Consider the following 14,200-nt stretch of genomic DNA (forward strand, 5'->3'; position numbering starts at 1 on the left):
TTATTCGTGCAATCCAGCGATACATTTTGAGGGTGTTGGCAATGGTCCTGTTGTCATAACTTGGATCAGCAGAGATCATGAGTTGTATCTCGCTCGTTGAACATTGTGTAACTTTCAGACAAGATGGAAAGCTCTTATCGCTTTTGGAATTTGTTGTCAATATATAGTCTACAGCAAAAAAAAAAAAAAAAAAAAAAAGAAAAAAGAAAACAGGTTTTCATCAAACGGAAATGAAATAAATGTCGTCTTATCTAGGGCGACATTTTTATCGTTCCATCGTATACTACCAAACAGTGAAAACAAAAGCATGTAAAGAACAACGAGTCAATATTATTAAGCAAAAAAAAAAGGTGCCACATGTATATTATATTATAAATTGGCTTGGTTAATTTTCCATTTCGACAACAAAAAAAAAAAAAAAGAAAAAGAAATGAAGTAAAATGCTTTTTTCCATCAAATGCAGGTTTATTCAAAGAAAATTGAACGGATTGGCAGATCCGATGCTTCGGTTAAAAACATCGCCATGAAATAATTCAGTTAAAAAAAAATTCGAATATTTCAATTTTAAATATTTAAAAATATTTTCCGTTTTATTTTAATTTTTGTAATCGCAAAAATCGAAAAAAAATGTTATCTGCGCAAGACCAAACAGGGAGAAATAATACGCCACTGATTGCAAGGTAAGACAAAACAAATCGCAAACATTTATAGAACTGAACAGTTCAAGATAACAGTGAAGATTTTGAGTGGTTACAGCAGGAGTGTTACCAGTACCACATTCTCATAACATAACTCACGTATTTCTTTATACACAATTTTTTAGATTTTTGAAGTTCAGAAACAGAGTGAGGACTTCCAAATGTTTTTCCGTCGGGAGTGAGACAGTAACATTTAGAGCCTTTACACCTTATTTGTCCATAAGCACCTGGTTTTGTGCAACCATATTCTTTGCCGACTATTCCCATGCGGTGATCTTTTTCTTTGTCATAGGCGCATTCTGCAAAAAGAAAGAAAATGGAGAAAAAGTTTAAAATTCTGATTAACTGGTTGAATTTGTAAAACAATCTTTCCAACCAGACGATTTATGAAAAAAAAAAAAAAGATTATTATTTTTCAAGTAGTCTAATCCTGTTTTTTTTTAAAACTCCAAATCGATACATAAAAACAGCATTCACTGCAGCTGCTATAACATCGTGCATTACGATAACAATATCTTTCAGGAATTCTCTCACTGTGCAAATTAGAAAAGGAAATTAAATTTTCTCAAAGAATTTTTATGTTTTTTCTTTTCTTTTTTCTTTCTTTAATCTGAATAAAATTAAAGAAATACGAAAATAAAAAAAACATTAAAATTGTTTTATATTTAATTATGAAAATAAATGAGAAACATTTATATTGAACTATTGAAATCATGAAAATAACTAATTCATTTATAATAAGCAATAAGAACGATTTTGAAAAGTATTAAAACTATAAAAATAATGTACCCAATTACAAAAATAAATAAAACGATTAAAGTTATAAAACTGTTTTAAAATTATATTTAAATTATAAAAATAAATATTAAAAATAAGAAAGTTTAAAAGAAAAGAAAAGTATTCATTCAATTATAACAAGAAATAAGAAATTCAAGTTAAAATATGTACTTTTATGAGAAATTAGCAATAAAATTTTACAGAATTTTTATAAAAAAGAATTATTCATAAAAAGATATTTAAAAAAAGTAATTTAAATTTTTAAAAGTATTCAATTATAAAAATGAAAAACTTTAAAAGAATTTATTCAAACTAAAGGAACAATATATAAATTTATGGAAAAAAATGAGAAAATTGTAAAGATGATTTTCAAATTACAAAAAAAGTTCTTTCTTTTCCAAAGAAATGAAAAGATTTTAACAGTTTAGTAAAGAAAGAATATATAAATTTATGAATACAAATGGATTTTTTGAAAGAATTTATTCAAACTATGAAATAATTTACTAATTTTTGCAAAGAAATAAGTACATATTAAAAGGTATTCCAATTATATAAAGAGGAATAACCTCTTCATATAACTTTTAAATAATTTTTAATTCATAACTTATTTAAATTAACATAGAAAATAATTAGGAATAAAAAAACGTCTATAAAGGCAGGGGGGAAATAAACAATTTATCTACGGTTTTACAACTGCAGCTGCAGAAATATGATCAACAAGATAAAAGAAAGAAGGAGACGTCTACAAAGACAGAGTCTTTGGCTTCCACATCATCACTACCACTACAGTAATATGATCTGCAGGCCCTGTTACCAAAAGGAATCTAACTGTAGGGATTATAAATTGATCGTGAAAAAAAAAAATGAGAACATTAAAAAATATCTAAAAATTTAATAAAAAGAAATGTTATTTCAAAATTATTTCTGTTTTAATAAATTGCTAAATAAAATTTAATTTATTATTATTATTATTATTATTATTATTATTATTATTATTATTATTATTATTATTATTAGTAGTAGTAGTAGTAGTAGTATTTATTTTTCATTATTGGAATCCTTTGAGAGCAGTAATCTGTATATTTATTTAATTATTTGCAGACTGTTACCTCATCTTCATTGTTATGGTTTCACAACGTTTCGGACAACGTTTCTGGCCTTCGTCAGGTGGTTAACCGCGATGAGATAGGAATGATGAGTCTTTTAACTGCATCACCAGTAATTACTACCTTCGTTGTTGTCTCACCACGTTCTGGTCCGGCTTTGGGTAGGATTAAAACAGCTACCTTCAGTCAGAAGGTCAGAGGAATAGTTGGCCGAAACATTGTGAAGCAACCACTATGGAGATGAGGATAACATTCCGCAAATAAAAAATAAGCTTAGATTCGATGGTTTCAGAGTAAGATTAAATCTGAACAGTTTAGCTAGATGTGTACAGGACAGGAGACTTTGTAAGTATGGCTATCTTGAAAAAAAATTAATGAGAGTGTTGGGTTAGTCGATGTTGAATAGTTGAGATATCTATGCAATTTAGCAGGGGTAGCTCGAGAAGAACATGGAAAGGAGTGATAATTATGAACTTGAGAAAAAGGGGGATAACGACACTGCCAGGGCTGGTTGGTTTGGAAGTCACTTTACAAAAGCCGTCCCACACATACCAGTATGTAAAACGGCTGTAAAATATTCATATTTTAATAAATTACGGAATTTGAGAAATAAAACGGCAGTTACGAGTCGTTATTAAAAAGCAAAATTATACAATAAAAATGAATTCAAGGTTATTTTATTAAGGTTGCAATTTAGCAATTGTTTGTTGAAATGTTGAGTTTAAGAATAGTTCGATGTTGAATAGTTGAGATATCTATGCAATTTAGCAGGGGTAGCTCGAGAAGAACATGGAAAGGAGTGATAATTATGAACTTGAGAAAAAGGGGGATAACGACACTGCCAGGGCTGGTTGGTTTGGAAGTCACTTTACAAAAGCAGTCCCACACATACCAGTATGTAAAACGGCTGTAAAATATTCATATTTTAATAAATTACGGAATTTGAGAAATAAAACGTCAGTTACGAGTCGTTATTAAAAAGCAAAATTATACAATAAAAATGAATTCAAGGTTATTTTATTAAGGTTGCAATTTAGCAATTGTTTGTTGAAATGTTGAGTTTAAGAATAGTTCTTAAAAAACAAACAAACTAAAAGTTATGGAAATGACTGTAAGCCTGGACAGGGGCTGAAGTTTGGTAGATAGCGCAGAACCTATTAACTTGGATACTTTCTCTGGCAGTCTATTTAAGACAGAAACGCTAGTGAGTCTATAATTGACAGAGATAGGCAACATCAATATTCATGAAAGATACGGCTTTTAATTTGAAAGAGATGTTTGTTTTACATTATATTAATCCAAACAATTCTCCTTGTCTTCTTCCTTCTCCTCATTTTCTTTATTCATGAATTAAGATTTTTCACATAGGTCATCAGAGTTACTTCCGTTACATCTGACTTACAGATGCAACAAAATTTTCGGTTCTTCTTCCTTATTGGCGAAATTTGTGTTTTGCAAAGAAAGAAACCGGAGAATTCTAATTGTAGCAAAAGGGAGCTAAATATTTTCTGAAAACTGAAAATCTTTGGCTAATTTAGCAAAACTTATTTTTTGTTGTCTTCGAAAACTGTTAATTATTTTTCTACCTTATCGTTTTTCATATTTTTTGGATATTTTCATTACTGCGACACGATAATTAAATATATACTGTCCGTTTCACTTGGAATTCAATATTTCAATTTTCGAATTTCTCTACGATAACGAAGAAGAACCATTTTTAAAAATGTATTTATAACTCACATGACAAAAATTATGCATACGCTACATTATGTATAATAAAAAAAAAATGAATAAATTAGAATTACATCCAAGTAAAACACATAACCATATAATTGTTGCGAAATATTATCACAATAATTTTATAATATCGAACCTAAATGTCGATTCACACGTCCAGAATAATTTATTCTCTGCGAACCTAGTGCAACAGGCCTCCTATTATTTCTCGCTCCCAGCCTAAACATTGATTCCCATTGCATTACTATAACGTCCTCTCGTTGGCAACGACAATTAGTCTTCAATGGGATTTGGGTGGCAACAAGTCTTCCCAAGGTTCCAGTACTCTCCGTACTATTTGAGTGGAAGTCTGATTAGTATTCCTCCTTCTAGGGTTTTAAAAAAAAATTTTTTTATTACATTTTCACCCCAAACAAGGCACATTGCCACTTTGGTGTAGGTGGCTACTATCAGGGGAAACAACTACTGGGGTACTATGTAGGGATTAGGGCAGCAAGATGTTGGTTCACGTTGCACTTGAACTTCAGCATGTCAGTACAGTTGGGGAAGCAGTGACCTGGAATGGAATTCCAAAGTCTAGCAGTTCTGGGGAAGAAACTACTGGAGTAGAAAGATCTTTTACATCTAGGGATCTCTACAGTGTGGGGGTGGGATTTTGCAGCTTGTCGGGTCTGTCGAGGGTGTTCACGTCGTGGGGGCACAAGTGCTTGCAGTTCATCAGAGCATTCACCATTAAGATACTTGTAGAACAGGCAGAGGGATGCAACGTTTCGTTGATGGGACAGAGGCTGAAGCTTAGATGCCAGTTTAGGGCCTATCAGATTTGCGAATCTCTTTTGAACCCTGTCAAGGAGCGAGAGACTAATAGCCGATACACCAGCCCAAATATGACAGCAATACTCCATACATGGGCGAATGGTTGCCTTATAGAGGTACAGGAAACTTTCGGGTGTTAGAAGTTTTCTAGCACGGTAGAGAGAGCCCACCTTCCTTGCAGCGGCCCTGGCAATGCCCTCGATGTAATTGTTCCAACTCATGTTTCCTGTGAACGTTAGGCCAATGAGCTTGAAAGACGTACTCTCAGATAAAGAGTCGTTGGCCATTGCTATAGGTGGTAGAGAAGATTTCTTGTAATTATTGAAGGAAACCAGTTTAATCTTGGCGGCATTGAACGTGACCATCCATTTTTGTCCCCATTCCACTACTGATTGGAGGTCATCCTCTAGTGTTTCTGCCATTACTTTAGATATATGTTCATTTGTTTTCCTGTCATGCCTGCTATAGTGTGTGGTGTCATCAGCATATATACCCATCTCAGAGGCAATTTTGTCGGGGAGATCATTTATGAATATCAGGAACAGTAGAGGTCGAAGGATAGATCCCTGGGGCACTTCCGCATTTATATCATATTGTTTAATTGTACGACCGTCGAGGACAACCTGGATTTTTCTTTTATCTAAGAAGGATTTAATTATGTTAAGTATACTATCAGTGATACCGTATGATCTAATCTTCCTGAGGAGACCCTCATGCCATACCCTGTCAAAAGCCTTAGATATATCTAGAGCTACCGCTCTGCCCTCTCCCGCTTTGTCCAGTGAATGGTATATACGTTCAGAGATTACAGTGAGGATGTCTGCTGTGGAACGGGCTTGTCTAAATCCATATTGTTGCTCGGTCAGAAGTTTAGCATCTGTAAGGTGCTGGACTAGAGCACGGTTAATTAAGGTCTCAAATATTTTGGCAAAAAGTGGGAGGAGGCTAATAGGGCGATAATTTAATGGGTCAGTTCTTTCGCCAGAATTCTTGAATACTGGTACCACAGAAGCAGTTTTCAAACAGCCCGGAAAGCAAGCTTCATTAAGGCATTTGTTGAAGAGCTTGGAGAGAACTGGAGCTACTTCGGCTGAGCACTTTTTTAATAGCACAGCTGGGATGAAATCGGGTCCACATGCTTTTGAAGTGTCAAGGTTTTTTATGATAGCATGCACCTGAGCAGGGGTGATTTTCAGATCGTCTAGCGTGGCGTCTGTCCGCATAGGAAATTGAGGTAGTGGGTGGTTGGAAGGGTCCAGTGTGGAGTTTGAGGCAAACCGACTGGCAAGCATATTAGCCTTTTCGCTTGCTGAGCAAACAACCTCGTGATTATTGGTTAGTGGGGGAATTATTGATTGCCCATTGTTTACTACACTGTTGTAGATTTTCCAGAAGTCACGAGTTCCTAGTTTTTGTGCTTCGATGCGTTTTTTAGTGGTTTCCGTAAATTCCCTCTTAGCTGTCGCTATTTCTTTCTTAACGTTACTTCTAGCTTCTATGTACTTCTGTCTGTTTGAACTGAACTTAGGTCGGTATAACCTGCGAAATGCATGCTGCCTTTGAGCAATGGCAGTTGCGCAAGTCGAAGTAAACCATTGGGGATAGTGGAGCTTGCTATAGAATTTCCGCATGGGAACATGTGCTTCGATTGCAGTTTTGAACCATTCAGTGGTCTCATTTGCACACTGTTCAGCAGTAAGAGAAAAAATATTTCCCCATGGGGCATCTCTGATAAGATCTCTGATGTCTTCCCAGTCAGCCTTTTTATGATATCTCGTTGTTTTGAGCACTGGTTCTTCAGTTTTGGGTCTAGAGTTTAGGGCGATTTCAACCATTATCACTGCATGATCCGCGTTCCCAAGTGGGCTGTCGGCTTTCGTTATACAATCATCAGGAACTGTGGTCAAAAACAGATCTAAGAGTGATGCGTGTTGTTCTTCCTGATCAGGGAAACGGGTTGGAAAAGTAACAATTTGCGATAGGGAGTGAGATAAAGAGAAGCTATGAGTTGCGCTGCCCGCTGCATCTGTGTAAGTAGAGAATCCAAGCCAGTTTTTGTGATGGACATTAAAGTCACCAAATACATGTACTTGGGCGCTAGTGTCGAAGGAGAGTGCTGTGTCTATGCTTTCCCCTCTCCTTGATCCTTCACAATTGTTTTGTGTGGTATCATTCGAAGATGGTACCCCCATCATCATCATCATCATCATCATCATCATCATCATCTATATATTAATATGATAGCGTGTGTGTTATTTTGTGTGTCATGCTTACATCTTTTTTTCTTCCGAGTGACTGTCGTTTAATTGTTATGACTTTCCATTTCTAAATAATTTTACTAAGAATTTTTCCTGTTTTGATTTCGGTTTCGATTATAGCTGAAAGAATTCAAGTTATATATATATATATATATATGTGTGTGTGTGTGTGTGTGTGTGTATGTATATATATGCGTTAGAGATTAGGGAAGAGCAGTAAATTATATGTTTATCCGTCTATCTATTTCTCCAATTATCCATCTATCTATCTATTTATCTGTCTATCTCGTGATAAGTGGACGACAGAGATTTGAAGTCATGTTTTGACAGATTGTAAAACATGTCAAACTTTGTGTCCTGGTCAGTTTGCACCGGAAAGTATCCGAAAGGTGACCGAACGTGACGTGTCGCATGTCACGTGTTCCGGTTTGCGCAAGCATCGTTGAATTGGATCGGAGATGTAAAATGAACAAGATGGGCTAAAATGGGTCTCCCCATGAAGGAAAAGAGGTCTAAGAATGGAGAAGAACCACCCCAAGCCAAATCGTCGTTCACTCCAGTTCTGCTGTGACGAAATGCATGTCAGTGAATAAAATGTATATAAAAACAATCATTCATCTTAGGTCCGTTTTGAAGTGTTTTTGTTACAACAGGTTTCAGCTCCCTCAAAGATAATTGACGAATCCCACAGGCAGGGCCAAAAGACAGAGACAGCCAACAGCAGACACAGGTATGTCGTAATGTGTTATATGTTCTGATACGTACGCAACAAAATCTAGAGGAATCATGGGCCATAAAATAGATATTAAGGATATAAGAACAACAGTCCGTTCCACAACAAATACAACGTACTGACCTACATATGGTCCGTTTATGATAAGAACACAGATATTTAGTAGTGCTACGTATACACATTCACCACACAACGATTCAACACGTACGTTTATATAGTAGTGTATAAACACTGTCATATGGACACCAATAGCTGTATCAGAATTTTTGTAGGAATTTTTGACACCCCTAACACGAAACTGCGAATAAAATATAAAAATCTCGTAATTTCTCTGTTAAAAGTGGGTTATTTATTTTCTTTATGGATTATACTTCCAAAATAAACTATTACAGTTGTTTTAAAAGTAATAGAAATATTTAAAAAAAAAAAAAACAGTAATGAATTTTCCGAACTCAATATTTTTCAATTTTTAAACTTTAAAAATCTATCAAAATTTTTTTATTGATTCTATTTTTACGATATTTTAAGGATCAATGTGAAATTTTATGTTCTTTCCAATAAACCGAATATAATATTTTAGACAAACGTTTTCTTTAAAATTCACGCCCCCCATTTGTGTAAGTGTCACACATTTTCAAGTTTCTCTTAAAAAGTAAATAATTAATTTATGTTGAATAGTTTTATATATCACAAATTGAAGAGAAAAGGTCAATAAATAATATATTCAAATTTAAAACAAAAAAAAATCCGTTTTTTAGAAATTTACCTGTAAAGTCCGAAGTTTAAAACCTTTTTTTAAAAAAAAAAACACATTGTTTTTTTTTAATTTTTTTTTTAATGAAACCTTGGTACTTGCTCCTTTAATTGAAAAAACATTAGGGCTTTAATTACATTTTTCGAGGAGTTATAAGCTTGGAAAGACAGGGGGTCGAATATTCACGCCTCTCATTTTGAAATGTCTATTAAAAAGTAAATAATTAATTTATGTTGAATAGTTTTATATATCAAAAATTGAAGAGAAAAGGTCAATAAATAATATATTCAAATTTAAAACAAAAAAAAAATCCGTCTTTTAGAAATTTACCTGTAAAGTCCGAAGTTTAAAACCTTTTTTTTTTTAAAAAAAAACACATTGTTTTTTTTTTGTTTTTTTTTTTGAATAAAACCTTGGTCCTTGCTCCTTTAATTGAAAAAAAATTAGGGCTTGAATTACATTTTTCGAGGAGTTATAAGCTTGGAAAGATAGGGTGGAATTATTCACTATTTTCACGAAATTTCTGACACCGCTAGAACACCAACCCTACATTGCAATACATTTATTTTTTTCTTCATAAGTTTTGGTTTCAGTTTCGATTAAAGTTTATGCACTCAAGTTATATGATTTTTTTTTAAATCACAACTTTATAATGTATAAGAAGCGATAGAAAATTGACTCTATAATAATATCTACGAAATCTGCATAAAATAAAATATCGTATGTAAGCGTATTCTACGACCGGGCTATGCCGGGTGTTCCTGATAGTTATTATTATTATTATTATTATTATTATTATTATTATTATTATTATTATTATTATTCACTGGGAAGAGGTAAAATTGTGTATGTATGGCGATTTGGTGTGAAGGTTGTCCCTGCCCAGGAATAACTCCAGTATTAAGAACTGCATGACTGATGAAAGTACCTGTTGACTAATAAAGCTGTCAATACGAACTCATATGCAAAGCAGACGGAATACACGATACAATATATCGATGGCGCATGTTTATATAGAAAAGTCTGTAAAAAAAACAACTTACTGCAAGCATATTTGCCGGCCATATTTTTTGGGAAAACGCTATAGTTCAACAGCCTTTTACCTTCATAAACGCAGTAACATCTGTCAAAAAATTGAAATAAAAAATAATACAAGTATTAAAAAATGTCATAATTTAAAAAATGCTGTATATATTTTTTTAAAGGGAGACACTACTTATCAAGGTCGAAGGCCACCCGAGGATAAGGATTAATGAATATAAGGTAGTAGTGTAGTAATCGGTAATGGTCTAAGTTGTGTAGAATTTGATTATTTAAGAAGGCTGTTCAACAAGAATTAAAGAATTTAATAAGTAGAAGCAAATGAGCGGATAAAAAATTGTGGAATAGAATAAAAAAAAATATAAAATAACATAAAAATAAATAAATAAATAAAACTTGTCAATAGGAAAATGAAGTCGCCACAAAAACAAAACAACCATAAAAACCTAAGATGGGAAGTAGCGACGATAAGAGTATAATATTACTTCAGATCAAAGCGAAAACGTAGGCCAATAAATAAACAGCCGTCAAGTTAAAAGAATACCAACACGTCTCTCATACGGCAGTTTAACCACACGAAATCATACTTCCCCCTACCCACTGACCCCGATTACCGTAAAGTTGCATATATTTTCTGAAACATAAAAACACATTTGTAGGTTGAGATTATCTATAGATTTTTGTTTTCATTAAATATTTATTAGTTTAAGGAATATTTTTTAAAACAAAATCAAATAAAAAAAGATAATTAAAGGAATCGTTTGTGGCATCGGAAAATAAACACACATTTTCCCGATATCAATACTGATTCTGATACGTCAAAAAGTTCTGATTTTTGCGATTCCTTATTCTGATTCTTATTAATCGTCTCAACATATATATATATATATATATATATATATATATATATATATATATATATATATATATATATATATATATATATATACAGCACAATCTCGCCTGGCACACCGGTTCCCGCTAGATCACCGTAGTTAAGCAACGATGAGCCCGAACAGTACCAGATAGGTGGCTATTTGGGAAGGCTAAGTGCTGTATGTACCACGCTTCGTATAAATGTCCAGTTTGGTACCTGGGGGCGCATTAATTCACTGGGCAAGATGCACCACTCAGTCTTCGTTAAGACATGCATCTAGGAGAAGGAAAGTCTGATGTACAACTCTTCGGTCTGCTGTATGCTCTGTCATCTACATCGACAAAGATTAGCAGTAATACCAAAAAGTGTGGTTGGCTCTACACAAAGCCTTCACTGCTATGAAGAAATCATCTGTGTGGATTTCCGAACAACTTAGTTGTGGCGGAACTTCATGCGTCGAATATATATATATATATATATATATATATATATATATATATATATATATATATATATATATATATATATATGTGTGTGTGTGTGTGTGTGTGTGTGTGTGTGTGTGTGTGTGTGTGCGTGCGTGTGTGTGTTTGTGTGTGTCTGTGTCTGTGTATTAGTGTGTATGTTTTATAGAACAATAAGATTAATATATGGCAAATATTGGGTAATTTTCCTAGAATAAATCTAATTTAAATTTATTTCATTCATTACATATTTAACCCTAATAAGTTCATGTAATTTTTGAGGAATTTCACTTAACCAATAATTATATCGGAACGATGACAAGTAGAAAACTGAAGGAAAGGTCTCCCCGTTCTGGCGTCCCTTAACTGCACCATCGTCGCATTTGTCTCAGCAGAATAAAAGCGGCATTTGCTGTCCTTTGTTCCTGCTCCTTGAAATAGCTTTCTACAGGAAATTGTAACGATGCCTACCACAGATTTAAAATCGATTTGGATAAATATTATATATATTCTGTTTTTTTTTTTTTTTACATCATCTGCTACATTTTCTCGCAAATAAAATTGATTAATTAACTAATTGGGATTAGCTGTTTTATGGAATATTCAATAATTTTTAGTTATTTAATATCCAAACAATACAGATTCTAAACAAGACTGATTGACTTTCTTAGCCGATTCCATAGTCTAAGATTTCATCCATTAATCCCGCTACCCTTTTTCATAGAAAATAATAAAACTGCATCTGTAGGGGAATATGACAAAGTCATTGTATAACGTGTCGGCCATTTGAACGAATTTCAGTAACACCCTAAAACAATATTGGACTAATCATTTTCATGGTTAATAATGGCAAAATAAGTAAATTTCACAACTCGCGACTGGAAAGTTGTAAGAATTTAATCATAAACAACTTACTGATCTTTCATGCACTTCATGTAGCTATTCGTGTCAGCTTCAAACATGTTTACACTAGAGTGAAATGTGAATTTCGTCTCTGAAAAAGTATTGAACACAAAAAAAAAGAAAAAAGAAAAACAGAAGGCAAAATTAATTAAGTGTGTTAAATTAAAAATATGACTTACTTAGATTTAATATGCTGTTAGTCTACCGGAGAACACCAGAAGGTTAAATAGTCGATTATTATGATGAGTATTATAATGGTCGATGTTATCATTTGTAAATATGGAATGTCAGAAGTAATGTTATAAAAGCGAAATAAATATGTACATTTGAAATATTTACATTTAATAGTTTTCGGGAATGTAACTTGATGGATGAAATGTCATGTTTAGCACTAATAATTTATCGGGCTGTTTTAGGAATTTAAGACAAAGGAAATGGATAAACAAAATACATTTTGGAAAAACAACAAGCGATGTGTTTTGATGCTACGTAAGGAGTGACGTCAGAAAAGGATGCGAATTTTAGTTTACACGTAAAAAGTAGAGAGTTAGATTGAACAGTCTATGACTGGGAGTTGTATGGTAGAGAAAGACGATGGTAGTCGTGAAAGCAATGGACTGGGTAAATGAACGTATGTAGTTGTGGAGAAGAAAAAAAGTGCCACCGCAGAACCAATAACTCGCAACCCCAATAAAAGTAAATATGAAACAACTTGATTGTTTTAGTTTTTCTGTGAGAGATATGGTGCATTTCATGAGCATGTCGTAACAGACGAAAATGATTGTGAGTCAAGATATGTCGTTCTTTGTACAGCACAGATGTTTATTCGTCTTTCTGTCTACAAACTGTTTAGTATGTCGACGCGTACAGATAACTATTATACACACATCAACAGGAGAAGCATTTATATACCAGATGATAACATATTTGAAGACGTTACACATATTAAATAGGCAAGATAAAGAGACTAATTATGTATAACGCATATATATACACTCGTTATATAGCCCAGAATACAACAGACTTAAGAATTATCATATCTTGTGACGCATGAATCAATCAATGTATGTAATCTTTTCCATCTGAAGCTAGTTTCACAAAATCCCTCCAGCTTCTTTCCGGCGCAATCAAATCTCTCTCAACTGTCTGTTTTCAGTTTTTTTTTTCATCAGGTGTCCATTGAAGCACATGAATGGCAATTCTACAATCTTAGGATATATTCGATACAGCCGAGACATTATTTGCAGATTATTTAGGATATTTCCTATTGGTTGGTGAAATTTCTCACTTCTTGGTTGGTAATTCGATCGCTCCATTTGATCCATAGAATCTTTCTATGGCACTTGGAATCAAGCGTGTCTAATTTCTTCTCTTAGCTGATTTTGAGACGCCATGTTTCAGGTCCATACAGTAGTGTCTTAATTTAGATCCGAGGGTGATTTTTCCTTTCTTCAGATCTCATAGAGCTGGTTAAATGCTACCGAAGCCTTACCTGTCATGCACTGCAACATTGTTTATGGAGCTTCTTAAATAGATAAAGTTGTTATGTATAGCTATACTAGCAGGGAGATCCGACGTTGTCTGGGATTGAATGAGGATCAACAAATGTTCCATAGTCTCACACTTTATTATCATCGAAATCGGAAATCGATGAAATCGCCCATTTTAAAAAAATCAAATGGATCGCTGCCTGTTCTTTTTAGCCCTCGCCGCAGTGTACCGGAACAAAACTTTCCGCAGTGACTTAGTCCACAATACATTGTTGATCGTAATCTACATTGCACTGCAGATAATCTACTGCTTATTTTATAAAATTATATGTAAATAATGGTTTAACTTAAAGTTCAAAATGCAAAGTCAAGTATTATACTTCAATTGTGTTTTAAACAGAAACATTCATTTCGAACGCGCCTCTGTCTTATCAAAGAATTAACTGTTGGTTTTATGAAATTATTTTTACATAATTATTTGAATTAAAGTTAAACATATACAAGTCAAGAATCGTGGTTTAATTGTGCTCTAAAAAGTAACATTTC

The 14,200-nt window shown here is 33.3% G+C and overlaps 1 protein-coding gene across 1 annotated transcript in view; it reads right to left on the minus strand.

Moving 5' to 3' along the window:
• Positions 1 to 444: 444 nt before the first annotated feature.
• LOC145258018 (uncharacterized) overlaps positions 445 to 14,200 on the minus strand; it is a 30,358-nt gene continuing 16,602 nt past the window's right edge. The window contains exons 3-5 of the mRNA XM_080115742.1: positions 12,177 to 12,255; positions 9,923 to 10,002; positions 445 to 997 (exon numbers count right to left, since the gene is read on the minus strand). Coding sequence (XP_079971868.1) covers positions 765 to 997; positions 9,923 to 10,002; positions 12,177 to 12,255 — 392 coding nt within the window. The 3' untranslated portion in view covers positions 445 to 764. The remainder of the gene's footprint in view (positions 998 to 9,922; positions 10,003 to 12,176; positions 12,256 to 14,200) is intronic.

This window comes from Euprymna scolopes, chromosome 33, assembly GCF_053919585.1.
Source record: "Euprymna scolopes isolate OS-2025 chromosome 33, ASM5391958v1, whole genome shotgun sequence".
NCBI classification, from domain to species: Eukaryota; Metazoa; Mollusca; class Cephalopoda; order Sepiida; family Sepiolidae; genus Euprymna; species Euprymna scolopes.